This window comes from Lampetra fluviatilis, chromosome 48 (assembly GCF_964198595.1).
Source record: "Lampetra fluviatilis chromosome 48, kcLamFluv1.1, whole genome shotgun sequence".
NCBI classification, from domain to species: Eukaryota; Metazoa; Chordata; class Hyperoartia; order Petromyzontiformes; family Petromyzontidae; genus Lampetra; species Lampetra fluviatilis.
The window spans coordinates 9,151,386-9,167,315 of record NC_136322.1 but is presented as its reverse complement, the minus strand read 5'-3'; the positions used below and the strand labels follow the sequence as shown (position 1 = coordinate 9,167,315).

Below are 15,930 nucleotides of genomic sequence, written 5' to 3'. Positions count from 1 at the left end.
ACTACCACCACCACTACCACCACCTCCACTACGACCACCATCACCGCCACGAACCGCCTCCACTACCTCCACCACCACCGCCCCCTCTGTGTCGAATATTTGAATGCGGCCTTCCCTTACGTCGACTCAGCCTTAAACCAAGTGCAAGTTGGGTGGTGTGTGTGTGGTGTGTATGTGGTCTGTGTGTGTGTGGTGTGTGTGTGGGTGGTCTGTGTGTGTGTGGCCTGTGTGTATGGTGTGTATGTGGTCTGTGTGGGTGGTCTGTGTGTGTGGTGTGTGTGTGTGGTCTGTGTGTGTGTGTGGTCTGTGTGGTGTGTGTGTGGTCTGTGTGGTGTGTGTAGTCTGTGTGCGTGGTCTGTGTGTGTGGTCTGTGTGTGTGTGTGATCTGTGTGTGTGTGGTGTGTGTGTAGTCTGTCTGTGTGTGTGGTGTGTATGTGGTCTGTGTGTGTGTGGTGTGTGTGTGGTCTGTATGTGTGTGTGGTCTGTGTGTGTGGTCTGTCTGTGTGTGTGATCTGTCTGTGTGTGTGTGGTGTGTGTGTGGTCTGTCTGTGTGTGTGTGTGGTCTGTGTGTGTGTGTGGTCTGTGTGTGTGTGGTCTATACTCTTAGGTTTTTTTTCACTTGATGCAGTAATTTTAGCTGACGGTCCCACCTGATGACGGAGACTTGCGTTGCCTCCGAAACGTGATTTATTATTTTATTACTATTATTACTTTTGAGAATCCGAGTGTCTCTGTGTCTGTATTTTTCTCAGTGTCTCTGTGTGTATGTCTCTGAGAGTCCTTGTGTCTGTGTGTGTGTCTGTGTGTTTCTGTGCCTCTGTGTGTCTGTGAGTGTCTGTGTGTGTCTGTGTGTGTCTCTGTGTGTGTGTCTGTGTGTTTCTGTGCCTCTGCGTGTCTCTGTGTGTTTGTGAGTGTCTGTGTGCGTCTCTGTGTGTGTCTCTGTGTGTGTGTGCCTCTGTGCTTGTCTGTCTGTGCCTGCCTCTGTGGTGTCTGTGTGTGTGGGGAGCGGTAGTGTAGCGGTTAGCGTGCTACGAGCGAGTTCGTCAATATCGTTGATGATGTAAAAGTGCATCATAGCTCCACCATTGGAACCTCATTTGCCAGTAGCAAAATATGAAAAAAATTTTTTACCCTTTTATATGGCAACAAAACTGACACCTTTTTTACACAAGGAGTCATGTTTGCATAGACAACAATACCTGTGGTCGGAATGCAAACAAAAAACATAACTCTGATAATGTATGCACTGTCCTTGAAGTTGATTGGTCCACACCCAAGACAGCTTTCCTTAGAGCCTAGTCTCACATGGTGTTGGCTCCCAGTGGCCTCCTAATATCACAAGGGAAGAGCGTTCCAGACGGCCGCAGAAGCAGCAGCGCATGTGAACGCACCGTCTTTGTTCGTCGGCCAGCCAAAAGTTGCCGCTCGCGTGATGATGGTTCCACGCTCCTTGACGAGATCAGCAGTGAGGTGTTGTGATCCATTTCCGGCGGCCAGCACTTTGTGCCAGAGGTCGCAATCGGGTACCCGATACCCGTACCCTACCCGATACCCGGCTACCCGTACCCGGCCGGGTACGGGTACAGGTACCCGTTTGCGACCCTGGTGCGGCCGGGTACGGGTACGGGTAGGCCGTGAGTCAATGGTGAGTAACCGTTTGTCACTCATTTCCCAACGTTTTGTCTCTTCTCACAATTCAAGTTCCTAGAATCAACCCACCCGTGCCTGCAATATGGCATCATCCCAGAGGTCGCAATCGGGTACCCGTACCCTACACGATACCCGGCCGGGTACGGGTATCCGGGTATCGGGTAGGGTACGGGTACCCGTTTGCGACCCTGGTGCGGCCGGGTACGGGTAAGGAATCAAAACCAGTTTGCGACCTCTGCTTTGTGCGTGTAATGAGTGCGGCCTGATTAACGTGTTCGTTATTAAGGCTGCTTTGTGGAAGTGGCGACCGGAAGCTATTGGTGAGCCCAAAGCCGCCGCCGCCGCTGCGAGGATAAATGAATGCCCTTCTCGTGTCTGTGTTTTCTAGGTTCGTGCTAAACTGTGGTACTACACACGAAGGATTGAAGGGGAGGGAGGGGGATTCACTTCCGTCTCGTGCTCCCCCAAAATGAACGAAGACGATGAGGAGGAAGACACGAAGATCTTCTGCCCAGTCTGCAACTGGGTGGTGGTCAGCCTGCCCGCGCTGGAGGACCACATGAAGCGCCACAAGGGCTGGACGGAGCCCGCTCTCTTCCGATGCCCCCACTGCCCGTACAGCACGGACAAGGCAGTCGCCCTCATCAACCACCAGAGGACACACACGGGCGAGAAACCCTACGAGTGCAAGGTTTGCGGCGAGGCGTTCTCCGTGTCGGAGGACTTCCGCGTCCACCAGAGGGCGCACGCGGATGAAAAGCGTCACGTGTGTGCCGTGTGCGGCGACGCCTTCTCTTACGCGGAGGCGCTCGGCACGCACCAGCGGGTGCACGTGAGCGAGAAGCCCTACCAGTGCAGCGTGTGCGGCGCGGAGTTCACGCGCACCAACCACCTCCGCAGCCACAACCGGGTGCACACCAAGGAGAGGCCGTACCGGTGCTCGGCCTGCGGCAAGTCGTTCGCCCGCTCCGACAACCTCGTCACGCACCAGCGCGTGCACACGGGAGAGAGGCCCTACCGGTGCGGCGTTTGCGGCAAGGCGTTCACGCAGTCCGGCACGCTCGTCGTGCACGCCCGGATCCACGCGGGCGACGGCAAGCCGCGGAGGGGGGGGGGGCGCAAAGGCGAAGGCGGTGGCGGCGAAGGCGGCCGCGTTCGTGGCGGGTGGAGGAGGACACAACTCGGGGCCGAAGGCGGAGCGCGACGGCCGGCCCACCGTGAAGGGGAAAGCCGAAGAGGAGGAGGAGGAAGAGGAGGAGGAAGAGGAGGAGGAAGAGGAGGAGGAAGAGGAGGAGGAAGAGGAGGAGGAAGAGGAGGAGGAAGAGGAGGAGGAAGAGGAGGAGGAAGAGGAGGAAGAGGAAGAAGTCGTCAAAGCGGACGTTCCAGCACCAGTTCCGGCACCAGTTCCGGCGCCAATTCCAGCGCCGTCCGTCGCTCCGTCCGTCGTGAATCAGGAAACCGAAGAGAGCCCTCGGCTGTGAGGCACGGCCGGCAGTCAAAGCAGAATCAGAAGGTCCGGTGCCTTCCCATAGCCCCAATCCGTCACGAAGTGGGAACTCCAAAGAGAGTCCTCAGCTGAGACAAGGTCGGCTTCGAAGGTACAGCCATTCAACTATGAAACTCTGTTCATTGTTAGCGGGCGTGAGGCCTACGTAGCTCCTCTTCGGAAGGGGGGACCCTGGCTATCGTGAATGACAGCACCTCAACAAAGTGGAAGATGTCATCGTCGTCGCGTGGACATGTACAGCAGGTGGGGGGGGGGGGGGCGAAAACTCGAAACCGCGGTGACGTCGATTCTCAATGTGAAAAGGGGGAAAAGAACGGCGGACCCGGAGAAAAATCCACGGCCACCACTGGGAGAGAGAGACGCAGACTCCAAATAGGCGTCAGGGTTTGGGATCGAACCCACGAACCTCCTGTACACCAGGCGAAGTAGTTAACATCCCGCCACTCTGAGATGTATCACCAGCCTACCGCCCCCCCATCACCATGCGTGGATTTTTCTCAGTTTTTTTTCCCCTCCACATTTAGAGTATTTGGCTGCTGCTATAAATTTGCCCGTGGTGATATCAGCCACTTCGTTGATCTATCATTTGTGATAGCCAGGTCGCTGTGAAAAAAAACCAGCTACATAGCTCAGTGGTTGGCCATACCAGATTAAATTTAAACAGTTTAGTCTCAGATATTTCCTGACCTATTGGTACCATTGCATATAGTTCAGAAAAGACTTAAGAACGGGCAATTAAATAGAAATAAAGAACGGCTGTACAATTGAGAAGACATTGTTAGGCTTTTCTTTGAAAAAATACCAACAACAAACCCTTAACACCGCATCAATGGCTCTCATGCCGCCCGCGACACTTCAAGGGAGGCCCATGAGGGTGACGTCAATGTCAGATGATGCGCCCCGTAGCAGCATGGGGTGGGGGGGGATGACCTTCGTCGATGTGGAAGGCGTCTTAGCCAATCAAAGGAAGGGAAATAAGGGGGCGTGCCTCTCGACCACGACGTAACCGTCTCGATCCGCGCCCCGCTCTTGTTCCTGTGTCCAATTAGCGATCCCCAACCGCCCAAAGCATGCCCCCATTGCCACCATGACACCACGTGTGGGCAAAGACACGCCTACTTCTAAGCAGAGGTCGCAAACGGGTTTTGATTCCTTACCCGTACCCGGCCGCACCAGGGTCGCAAATGGGTTCCCGTTCCCTACCCGTACCCTACCCGAAATGAGTGACAAACGGTGACTCACCAGTGACTCGCGGCCTACCCGTACCCGGCCGCACCAGGGTCGCAAACGGCTACCCCAGGGGTCGGCAACCTGCGGCTCCGGAGCCGCATGCGGCTCTTTTGAACCTTGACCGCGGTTCCGGGGCGGATGCTAGCGAGGGGAGGAGGCGCACTGTGACACCTGCTGTGGCGTTGCCGCTGCTGACAGGTCGCCGCTCCGCTCCACACTGCCCGCCCGGTGACAGGCAATAACGTTGCCGTTGCTTTGTCACATGTTTGGAAGAAGTAAAAACCTTCCTGGGCAGCAAAGAGCTCACCTTTGCTGAGCTGGAACAGCCAGAGTGGCTGGAAAAATTACATTTTATGGTAGACATGACAGCACATCTAAACACGCTAAATACAACCCTTCAGGGGAAAGGAGGCACAGCCCTGCACATGCTGGAGGAGGTTTTGGCATTCGAGCACACGTTGACAGTGTTTGTCAAAGATTTACAGAGAGGTACACTGTCTCACTTTCCCTCTTTGAGAGAGTTCAAACAAAGTCATGATACGATAAATTTGGAATATTTCAAGTCTGCAATCACCACAATGCAAAGTTCGTTTGGGAAACGATTCTGTGAGTTCAGAGAGGAAAAAACGACATTATCCTTCCCTGTCACTCCCCTGGCGATCGATCCATCCCTATTGAATATGACTGCATTTGCAGGTGTAAGTCAACCTGATCTTGAGATGGAACTGGCCGATATAGCCGACAAAGATATATGGGTGTCCAAGTTCAAATGCTTGACCGCTACTCTTGAGGATGTTGCCCGTCAGAAGGCCATTCTGGCTCAGAATCATAAATGGAGTGATATTGAAAACCTTCCCAAACAGGACAAACTTGTATTCGAAACATAGAATGCCATCCCCAACACTTATATAAACATGAAAAAGTATGCATTTGGAGTCCTGTCGATCTTCGGCTCCACATATGTATGTGAGCAGGTCTTCTCCAACATGAACTATATTAAAAACAAACATCGATCACGCCTCACAGATGACAGCTTGCAAGCCTGTGTGAAAATGAAGGTGACGTCTTACAGCCCTGATGTGCAGACACTGTGCACTGAGGTTCAGGAGCAAAAATCCCATTAACCAGGTAATTTAGCTATTTGCAAAAATATATTTTACATTGTTAAGTGAAAAAGTCCTTTTTTTATTCAGATTGACAGCTGACTGCACGATCCTGTATATAGCAATAAGGTAAGAAACAATATATGCAGTGTTATATTTGTTTTAAATGTTGCAATGGTTTTGCGGCTCCCAGTCTATTTTTTCCTTCGGAAACGGGTCCAAGTGGCTCTTTATGTCTTAAAGGTTGCAGACCCCTGGGCTACCCGTACCCGGCCGGGTACAGGTAGCCTGGTATCGGGTAGGGTACAGGTATCGGGTACCCGGTTGCGACCTCTGCTTCTAAGTGTCCGCTTTTATTTCATGTCGGCTTTTATAGTATTACAGCCCCGGCGAAGAACGGCGTCTTAGCCAATCAAAGGAAGGGAAATAAGGGGGCGTGCCACTCGATCACGAGTCTCGATCCATGCCCCCGCTCTTGCTGTTAAGCAGAAATAGGGTATTTATTTAGTGTAAATACTTACTTGATCTTAAACAGGTGTTAAAGTCCTTGCTTTTTCATGTTATTTGATGTCTGTTTATAGACCAAAAGTGTGTCCAATTTTGATTTGAAGCTTTCGTGACTGTAGGAATCCATACTCTTTAGTTCTTTCGGTAAAGTGACCACGTAGGTTGAAAAAATAATAAAAGATCGCGACGTTTCGATCGCAACACAAGCGGTCATCCTAAGCATATTAGTTGCTGCAGCTCCATACTATTAACATTCCTTTCCTTTATTAATGCTAATCTTACTCCCTCCCTTTGATGCTGCTAATCCTGCATAATGCATGGGCATATGACTTTGAAACCCCCCGCCCACCTCCTACGAATTCCACAAATAATGACTAATCCCATATCTGCATTTCCCATAAATATGCTAAATTCCTCTTGATATGCAAATTCTTTTGTCAAGGCGCTCTTCCCCCTCCATCCCAGCTTAAATATACGCTCCAAGCCTGGTGGTGTTTCATTCAGACGCTGTCTTTCCGACAGACCTGTTCTTCACCTGAGGACGGCTGCTTGCGTTGTGGCCGAAACGTCGTGAGAATTATTTTACTATGTTTTTATTTTTATTATTTTATTATTTCCCTTCTACGTGACTTTACCGAAAGAACCAAGAAGAAGATCACGACGTTTCGATCGCAACACAAGCGGTCGTCCTCAGGCGGAGGAAAAAAAAAATCCAGCAGTGGGACTGCTGAATCAGCGAGAGAGCTGTTGCAACAAGGTTATATATGTGGCGATGGACAAGAAATTGCCACATATATAACCTTCATACTCTTAGTTTTTTCGGTAAAGTCATGTAGGTAAAAAATGAAATTAAAATAAATAAAATAATAAAAATCACGACGTTTCGGAGGCAACACAAGTCTCCATCAGGTGGGACCGTCACAGCCAGATTTGCTGTATCAAGTGAGATACAGCAAATCTGTATCAAGTGAGATGCTGTATCAAGTGAGATACAGCAAATCTGGCTGTGACGGTCCCACCTGATGACGGAGACTTGTGTTGCCTCCGAAACGTCGTGATTTTTATTTTATTTTTTATTAATTTTAATTTCATTTTTTACCTACGTGACTTTACCGAAAAAACTAAGAGTATGAATCCTTGCAGTCACGAAAGCTTCAAATCTAGATTCTATAACCTTGTTGTAACAGCTCTCTCGCTGGTTGAGCAGTCCCACTGCTGGATTATTATTTTATCTGCCTGAGGACGACCGCTTGTGTTGCGATCGAAACGTGGTGATCTTTTATTATTTTTTCTACCCACGTGACTTTACCGAAAGAACCAAAGAGTATGGATTCCTGCAGTCACGAAAGCTTCAAATCTAGATTCTTTCGGTGAAGTCACGTAGATAGAAAAAAATTAAGTTGATATAAAATAAATAAATACATTTTTCTTAACTTTACTGAAATAAAAATGTATCAAATCAAATAAAGCAATACAATTATTCTTTATAGAAAAAAGTATGATTGAATATTTCTTTAATTTGTATTTCATTAACTTTTTTATTATTATTTCTATTATATTATATTTATTTAGTTTTATTTTTCTACCTACGTGACTTTACCGAAAGAACCAAAGAGTTTGTGTCCAATTAGCAATCCCCAAGCACTTAAAGCAGCAACGCCCCCCTTTGCCGCCATGACACCACGTGTGGGCAAAGACACGCCCACTTCCCAGTGTCCGCTTTTCATGTCGTATTACAGCGCCTTGGGTGTGGGAGAATGCGGTAAACGTGCACGAAGAGGGGGGTGGAAGGACCCGATCGCGTGGGCGGGGGGGGGGTTCAAACGTTATGCTTCTCAGTTAAACACGTAGCAGGCTTTCGCGACCAATATTATTCATAATCAACGTTTTTGGGTTTAGATCGCGTTATTTATAAATGTGTTGTAACCCTCCACCACCCGACACGGCCAATCAGTAAAAAAGTGTCACGTTGACAAAAGACAAATAGTTCACTGCTTTAGCCCACCGGTGTGTTGAAGCGTGAAACCACAACATTTACAATTTTTGAGTACGACGTTTCGCTGGTAATTGCATCCAGCATCATCGGGCAATTCGCCAGAATGGTGAGGCTCTGCTCCATCTCCCGTTCTTATATAGAGCAGCAGCAGCAGGGTGACGTCATCATTAACTCATCAACTCATCAGGTGCAACGATTTGAGGCGGGGGGGGGTGGGTTATTGTAATTATATACTAGATTAGTAATCAGGCAGTTGTTACGATGCGAGTTGTAGATTAGTAATCAGTTTGAATGTGTTTTATTGTAATTATGCTAGGTTAGTAATCAGTGTTTGTTTCCCTATAAGGAATATGCTTCTCACCGAAGCACAGGAGACAAGACAGCGTGTTGATGAAGTTCATTGTAAGGAATTCTGTGAGGGCAGAGATGGCTGTCGCCACTTCTTCGGTCGAGCGGCGCTTTCGGATGCGCTGCTCCTGCGGCCGTCTGGAATGCTTCTTCCGATGTTAGGAAGTCACTGGGAGCTTCGCACTTTTAAACCATCATCTAGATTGTGACACAAACGCATTTCTCTAGAACTGCTTTTTGTGTGGTGTTAGTTTTGTCGTCCTTCACCCGCACCTCCGATTAGCGCGGTTGGCTACGTCCAGTATTCGTGAAATACGTTCAACGTATATTCGCACGTACAAAACAGGTCACTGCATGGAACCAGGATGATCCCGTGAATGAGCTATGATTGTGAATCGAGGTGATCGTACAATTTCAATATACATCAAATAATCTCGTGCTTAAAGAGCAAGATTTACGCTTGTATCGGGCGTTACTTTTTTTCGGAATCTCGGGGGACAAAACGTTGTCGATTGGGAAAGGCGGACATTTTCCACGCATGCCGTCGGCAAGAGAAACATTTTTGGTTGTACGCACGTTTTCCTCTGACCTACCGTGTGCGAGATACAGAGCGTGACGGACAGAGACTTGCACGATACACGGTGTTTCCCTCGTTAGTCGCGAGGGAATGCGCCCCGGCGATGCTCGTTAATGGGAAATTTAGCGGATAAATGATATTGGCTGTACGCAAAACTTCATTTTAATGAATTACCTTAAATAGGTAAAACACGTTCCTTCGGAGTGGGCAGGTAGGAACTTGGTTGGACAGCGCGGCGTTCGGGGGGGGCGCCAGTTGGATGAGTGGGCATGTTTACCCTTCCCCCCACACTCCCCAACATCGTCAACCAATCGCGGCATAGCTTCGTGTTTGGTGGGGAGGTGCATGGGTGGGCGGAATTCCGGATATGCACGACAGACAGACAAATAATCCCTGGTGGGCAGTGTGGAACCTGTTGTTCCTACCTGTATACGTTTTGATTTAAAGCTTTCGTGACTGCAGGGATTCATATTCTTGGTTCTTTCGGTAAAGTCTTGCTGTGGATTTCACACCTGATGATGATTGCTTGTGTTGCAGTCGAAACGTCGTGAGAATTTGTATTGTTTTCTATTTTTATTACTTCATTATTTCCCTTCTACGTGACTTTACCGAAAGAACCAAGGATAGGTAAATTAACTTTATCTCATCACTTTCTCGATGCAGCAGTCGTGTAGCGTTACAGATGCCATTCACGGGTAGCCAAAGTCGTGGATACCAAGTTGGCGAATGACGAGGGATTCCTGTAATCGGCGGAAGTGATGAACCCGGCGAGTCCGGTAGCTTGCGGTTAAAGAGAGACATTTCTGTAAAATAATCCTGATTAATGTTACATTTTCTACATGCATGCTAACATTTCAATGAGAATCCACTGATATACAGTGGAACCCCTCTACACGGCCACCCGTGTTAATGACTAAACGCTTTACGGCGGGCCTCCGTAGAACCCAATGTGTTCGCTTACCGCCCGTTCTCCTGTTAAGTCAGGCTGTTGTAGGTACAGTAAATATTAATGCATTGCTTAATCGTGTTTATTTTCATATGTGTTTATATTGTCAGTATCTTTACGTATGAATATACATTATTAAAATATGTACATTTTTGGGGTGAAAAGGGGCAACTTTCCATGCTATCTGAACGAGTTAAGACTTTAACATGTATTTCCTATACTCGCTTAACGACCAAATCACTTGACGGCCGGTTTTGTGGAACCAATTACCGTCGTTAAGAGGGGTCCTACTGTAGAGCGGTAACGTGACATCACAAAATAGGTACGTCCTACTATTATGGAGCCGCTGTAGAGTAGCTGACGTTTGCGAAGACGGAGAGAGGGAGGGGATTGGGCTGACCGCCCCACCCGAGTGGGTTCCGTGAGCGGGGCTACCTGTTGTACTTTTATCTGCGGAGGGGAAGACAGGGGAGGAAGAGGGAGCGGGAGGGGGACGGGCTGGGTGGGGCGGGGGGAGCAAGGGGGGGGGGCGGAATGTTGTATATAATAGCCTGGTATGTGACATTGCCAAATTTCAAAATGATAAAACTGACGGGCACGTATCATTGGCGACGGGGCTATGTCCAGGGTTGGATGGAACTCGTGAAGGGATTGGGATGGGGGTGACATGGTGAAACAAACGCGTGTGCGTGTCGTTCCGTAGTCATTTTATTGTGAACCACTCCAGAACGTGCCGGAATGTGTATCCCTGCCTATGAAACTGTCGTCATTGTTAATTGCCAATAAAGTTGGCCAAAAACAAAAAAAAACAGCGATGCCTTAACATCATTTATTCTGACTGGATCTCAACTAGCTTCCCACTCGTATTTGAAAGCTCAATTACTTTTCATAAACGTGCGATGTCAAAAACTCCTAGAAAACCAGCAAAGTCCACGACCAGTTATTCCTCTTAACAGATATAGGTTACTGTGACTGACTAATCAACTGATTTAAATTCTAATGATATTCTAGACAAAGCCTTCGCTTGTAACTATAAAAATCTTTAAAAGACGTTCCTTCAGAGTGGGCAGGTAGGAACTTGGTTGGACAGCACATTCGTGCGATCCGTGTCACGCGGCGCAACCTGCGTGGGGCAGCGCGTCACGTGGTGCTGAGCCCGCCTGAGCACTCTATGAAATACAAATCGGGGGCGTGGCTATGCACGACAGACAGACAAATAATCCCTGGTGGGCAGTGTCGAACTGTTGTTCCTTCCTGTAAAATTTACGTTTCAAACATGCCCCCTGAACCCCCAAAACAAATCTGGATATAATTCATAATGTTGACAATCGTGAGAAGAAGGACTCAGCTCACCACCGTGTTCAGCGATGGTCTCTTTATTCGATGACCCACAGGAAGCATCTCCGGTCATACGGCAGGAAACACACCACGCTCCAGCACTCCGCACGAAGAACTCCCCCCCCCCCCCTTCCTCTCTCACCAGAGGTCGCAACCGGGTACCCGATACCCGTACCCTACACGATACCCGGCTACCCGTACCCAGCCAGGTACGGGTACGTGTACCCGTTTGCGACCCTGGTGCGGCCGGGTACGGGTAGGCCGTGAGTCACTGGTAACCGTTTGTCATTCATTTCGGGTAGAGTACGGGTAGGGAACGGGTACGGGTACCCATTTGCGATCCTGGTGCGGCCGGGTACGGGTACGGGTAAGGAATCAAAACCCGTTTGTGACCTCTGTCTCTCGCTCTCCTCTTTTATCCCCTGGCGCTCGTTCCTTGCCACTCATTGCCCAGGAGCTTTTGTTCCAAACGATGACTCACTGACCCACTGACCAATCATTGAGTCTCCTCCCTAATCTCTGCCCAGGGGTTTGCCCCCCAGGTTGACGATTAACTGGCCAGGCACCCGGGTGTCTTCGTTCCTTGCCCAATCACTCATTGCCCAGGGACTTTTGCTCCAGAAGATGACTCGCTGACCAATCATTGAGTCTCCTCCCTAATCTCTGCCCAGGGGTTTGCCCCCCAGGTTGACTATTAACTGGCCAGGCACCCGAGTGTCTTCGTTCCTTGCCCAATCACTCATTGCCCAGGGACTTTTTCTCCAGAAGATGACTCGCTGACCAATCATCTCCGAGTCTCCTCCCTAATCTCTGCCCAGGGGTTTGCCCCCAGGTGACGATTAACTGGCCAGGGGCTTCTGTCCCAGAATAGGACTCACTGGCCAGCCGGCGCGGAGTCTCCAACAATAGTGTCGGTCGTTATACTTCTTAAGAAGGCGAATCCGTATCTAGTAGTCTTATCAATAACAACTCATTGGTGTAGCTTCAGTAGAAACCCCACTATTTGGGAGGTCCAATAACCGCCAAGAGCCAACTCTACTTAACAGCTGCCACGCATCACATCGCAGTTCTTTATAGAGTTCCATGAGGTGTCACCTTTTATTTGTGTCATTACTTATGACTCCAGCGGTCCACCGGCACAGGACTTATTTCTAGTATCTTCCAACACTTCGTGATAGTTTCTCCATCCATTCTGTTCACTCGTGCAGACACGCTCGTGCTTTCCAACGGCCGATGTATCGGATGGCATTTTCTCAACATTTTTCTCTCCTGGTCAGCTTCTCGAGTGTTTCATCTCCGCCCCACGAGACCTGCCCCCTCTGTGTATTACACATCCTCCACCCGCGCCACCAAACTAATAAAGGTCCCAGTCGAGGACTCGCTCTCACTCGACATGCTTCCTTTTGTAGTCCCCTCCTACTTCACCTTCCCATGGAGACCTCAACATCCGTTCCCAAAGCAGAGACTCGGCCACCCGTGTGCCACCTTCACAACAGCCGTGTCTCACAGCCGGGGCTTCCTTCCCGTTCATGCTTCACGATCGAGCAGGGAAACGAGGCACCGTCACCTCCACCTTCTACCTTCACCCCTGACCACGTCTCCGAGCCGGGTCGTTCTTCACGCTCCTGCTTCACGATCGACGGCGAGATGGAAGGACCATCGCTACCTTCGCGTTCCACCTTCACCCTCGACCGCGCCTCAGAGCAGGTCCCTTCGTCACATTCCCGCTTTACAATTGACAGGGAGGTCGAAGGAGGCTCGGGTCCACATTCCACCTTAACCCCCGGCCACGTCTCAAAATTGGGGTTTTCTTCGCGCCCCCGCGCCACCGTGGGACTCTCATCCTCAACGGTCACCTCCACCTCCCCGGAGGGAGTCGCGGTTTCGTCCTCGGGGTCTTTGGACTCGGCGGATGCCCCCCTGCACGTAGCGCACTCGTGGCGTCTCCTGCCCCGGCACGTTCCCCTGGGAGCGCGAAGGCGAGCCGAAAACGTCAACGTGTCCCCGCACTTTGTGCACTTGCAGGGCTTCCCACCGGCGTGGGTCCTCTGGTGGATGCGGAGGGCTCCCGAGTGCGTGAACGACTTCCCGCACGTGGGGCACCCGTAGGGCTTCTCCCCCGTGTGGATCCTCTTGTGGATGCCGAGGGTTCCCGACTCGGAGAAGGCCTTCCCGCACGTGGGGCACGCGTAAGGCTTCTCCCCCGTGTGGATCCTCGTGTGTATGCACAGGGCTCCCGATTGGGCGAAGGCCTTCTTGCACACGGTGCACTTGTAGGGCTTCTCGCCCGTGTGGATCCTCTCGTGTATGACGAGCCCTCCCGACTGCGTGAATTCCTTGCCGCACGTCGCGCACCTGTAAGGCTTCTTGCCCGTGTGGACCCTCTTGTGGGTGACGAGCGTGTCCGAGCGCGCGAACGCCTTGCCGCACACGGCGCACGCGTACGGCTTCTCGCCTGTGTGGATCCTCTGGTGGCTGAGGAGGTGGTGCGACTGAGTGAAGTCCATTCCGCAGACGGTGCAGTGGTAGGGCTTTTCGCCCGTGTGGATCCTCTCGTGTTCCCGAAGGTCCTCCGACTGCGCGAACGCCTTTCCGCAGAAGGAGCACTTGTGCCGCTTTCGTTTGGCGTGAATCCTCTGGTGGGAGCAGAAGTCTCCCGAGTTGGCGAAGACTTCACCGCACACCCTGCACTTGTAGGGCTTCTCGTCGGCGTGAGTCCTCTGGTGGCCGATCAGAGTGGCCGCTTTGTCCGTGCTGTACGGGCAGTGGGGGCACTGGTACAGCACGGACTCGGTCCGACTCCTGTGCCGCTTCATGTGGTCCTCCAGGGCGGGCAGGCTGATCACCACCCAGTTGCAGATCGGGCAGTAGATCTTCATCTCTCCTCCCTCGTTCATTTTAATGTCTCGGGCGCTGGGATGCAGTGAGGCACGAGAAGGAAAATCATCCCCTCCGCCGAGGTGTGAACCTAGAAAAAGTGAAGAAATTGTCCGTTGTGTACATTGAACTTCGTTCGCACCATACGTAGACAACGGTTCTGACCGGCGGTACATTTTGCCGGATGGCATTCTCGCATTATTTTAATGTATACATAGCCCCTTGACCGAGGTGCTCGATCAATAATCGGATATTTTGACAGCACCGGTGTTAGTCGAACAGGACAAAGAAAACTCAAGTATCCAAGTATTCATAGCTTGGGTTGAGTAATTATATCTATTGCAACAGGCATACATCAACAACAACCGCCATTCGCCACTAACTGACGGTGACATCACCACGGCGCTTGTGCCAGGCTAGGTGCACGTTAAGGCCACGTGAAGTGTCGAACGCCCGATGGCAGGAGGCCACGGGGCAGACCCAGCAGGTGCCACGGGTCGACTGACTGAGATGACTGGCTGATGCAAGTCATACGCACACGGACAGCCATTAACAACACAGACACACAGATAGACAGAGATGCCCCGTATAGCCTTCACCCAGATTGTTGGGGCAAGTGCTGTTAGCGAGCACCTATGAAGGCCGGCACAGTGGGTACACGAGTGGGTGGGTGGCCAGCACCACGCCCGGCCGCCTTTGTCTCACCAGAGCCAATGTTTTTAGGCACCGCGCCAGCTACTCAATTGAAGCCCCGTGAGTGGGAATCGAACTCGGGTCACCGGGTTCGTAGCGCTAACCGCTGCACCACCGCTCCCCATACACACAGACAGACAAAGACACAGGCTCACAGACAGACAGACAGACACATAGACAAAGACAGACTGACAGACAAAGACAGTCACGCATACAAAGACAGACACGCACAGACAGACACACACAGACATACACAGACACACACACAGACAGACACACAGACAGACACACACAGACACATACAGACAGACACACACAGACACAGACAGACACACACAGACACATACAGACAGACACAGACACACAGACAGACACACAGACACACAGACAGACACACACACAGACACACACAGACAGACACACAGACACACACACAGACACACACAGACAGACACACACGCAGACAGACACGCAGACAGACACACAGACAGACACACACAGACAGACACACAGACAGACACACACACACAGACACACACAGACAGACACACAGACGTCCTCACCACTCTCGCGCTCTTCGTCCATCCGTGACGTCAAACCCCAGCGTCTCCAGCAGCCGCCACGGCGGCCGACGTGACGTCACGTCCCCCCCGCGTGTGGATCCTCTCGTGGATGACGTCACTCGCGCGCCCTCCTGTTTGCGGAGAGATGACGTCACGCGAGCGTGATGGGGTTGAGCGTGGAGGGGGACGGAAGTGACGTCACATACGAGAGCTGACCAGAGGAGAGAGCGGACAGTGGTCCGTGAGTGCGGCCTCCCCCTAGGTAGACTCGGCCTCAAACGCGTTACCTTGTAGCGTCGTCACCGGGGAGAGAGACAAAGGCGGCCGGGCGCGCGCGCTGGCCACATCCGCCGCAGTGCCGGGTCCTTCGTAAGAGCACTTGTCCCGACATTCAGGTGAGGCTATACCGGTTGTAGGTGGGCGCCTTTGTCTTTGTCTGTGTGAGTTCGGGGAGCGGTGGCGCAGTGGTTAGCGCGCTACGTTCTGCGAACCCGGCAGGGGCACGGTTCACATCAGTGGCGGCCTTCATAGGCGCTGCTGCTACTAACACAGCACTTGCCCCTACAGCCTGCTGCAGGCTACCTGGGGTAGCTTT

The 15,930-nt window shown here is 51.3% G+C and overlaps 2 protein-coding genes across 3 annotated transcripts in view; one reads left to right on the top strand and one right to left on the bottom strand.

Annotated features, from left to right (window-relative positions):
* The window catches only part of LOC144948253 (uncharacterized), a 28,612-nt gene that overhangs the window by 8,488 nt on the left and 4,194 nt on the right, over positions 1-15,930 (top strand). The window contains exons 3-7 of the mRNA XM_078877676.1: positions 2,306-3,224; positions 4,207-4,256; positions 12,751-13,307; positions 13,770-13,811; positions 13,938-14,069. Coding sequence (XP_078733802.1) covers positions 2,306-3,224; positions 4,207-4,256; positions 12,751-13,307; positions 13,770-13,811; positions 13,938-14,069 — 1,700 coding nt within the window. The remainder of the gene's footprint in view (positions 1-2,305; positions 3,225-4,206; positions 4,257-12,750; positions 13,308-13,769; positions 13,812-13,937; positions 14,070-15,930) is intronic.
* On the bottom strand, positions 11,151-15,395 carry LOC144948299 (uncharacterized). Of its 2 annotated transcripts, none has more exons than XM_078877729.1 (2): positions 15,336-15,395; positions 11,151-14,170 (listed from the first exon to the last, which is right to left on the bottom strand). In XM_078877729.1, exons 1-2 carry the CDS (start codon positions 15,355-15,357, stop codon positions 12,690-12,692), a joined length of 1,503 nt encoding a protein of 500 aa, XP_078733855.1. In that variant the 5' UTR covers positions 15,358-15,395; the 3' UTR covers positions 11,151-12,689. The 2 variants fall into 2 exon arrangements, with proteins under 2 accessions (XP_078733855.1, XP_078733857.1); XM_078877731.1 differs by lacking the exon at positions 15,336-15,395 and adding an exon at positions 14,785-15,327.

Coding starts and splice junctions, on each gene's coding strand:
- LOC144948299 (XM_078877729.1), bottom strand. CDS start 15,357: ATGGACGAAGAGCGCGAGAGTG. Junction 14,171..15,335: donor GGACGAAGAGCGCGAGAGTG/GTGAGGACGTCT, acceptor CACTTTTTCTAG/GTTCACACCTCGGCGGAGGG.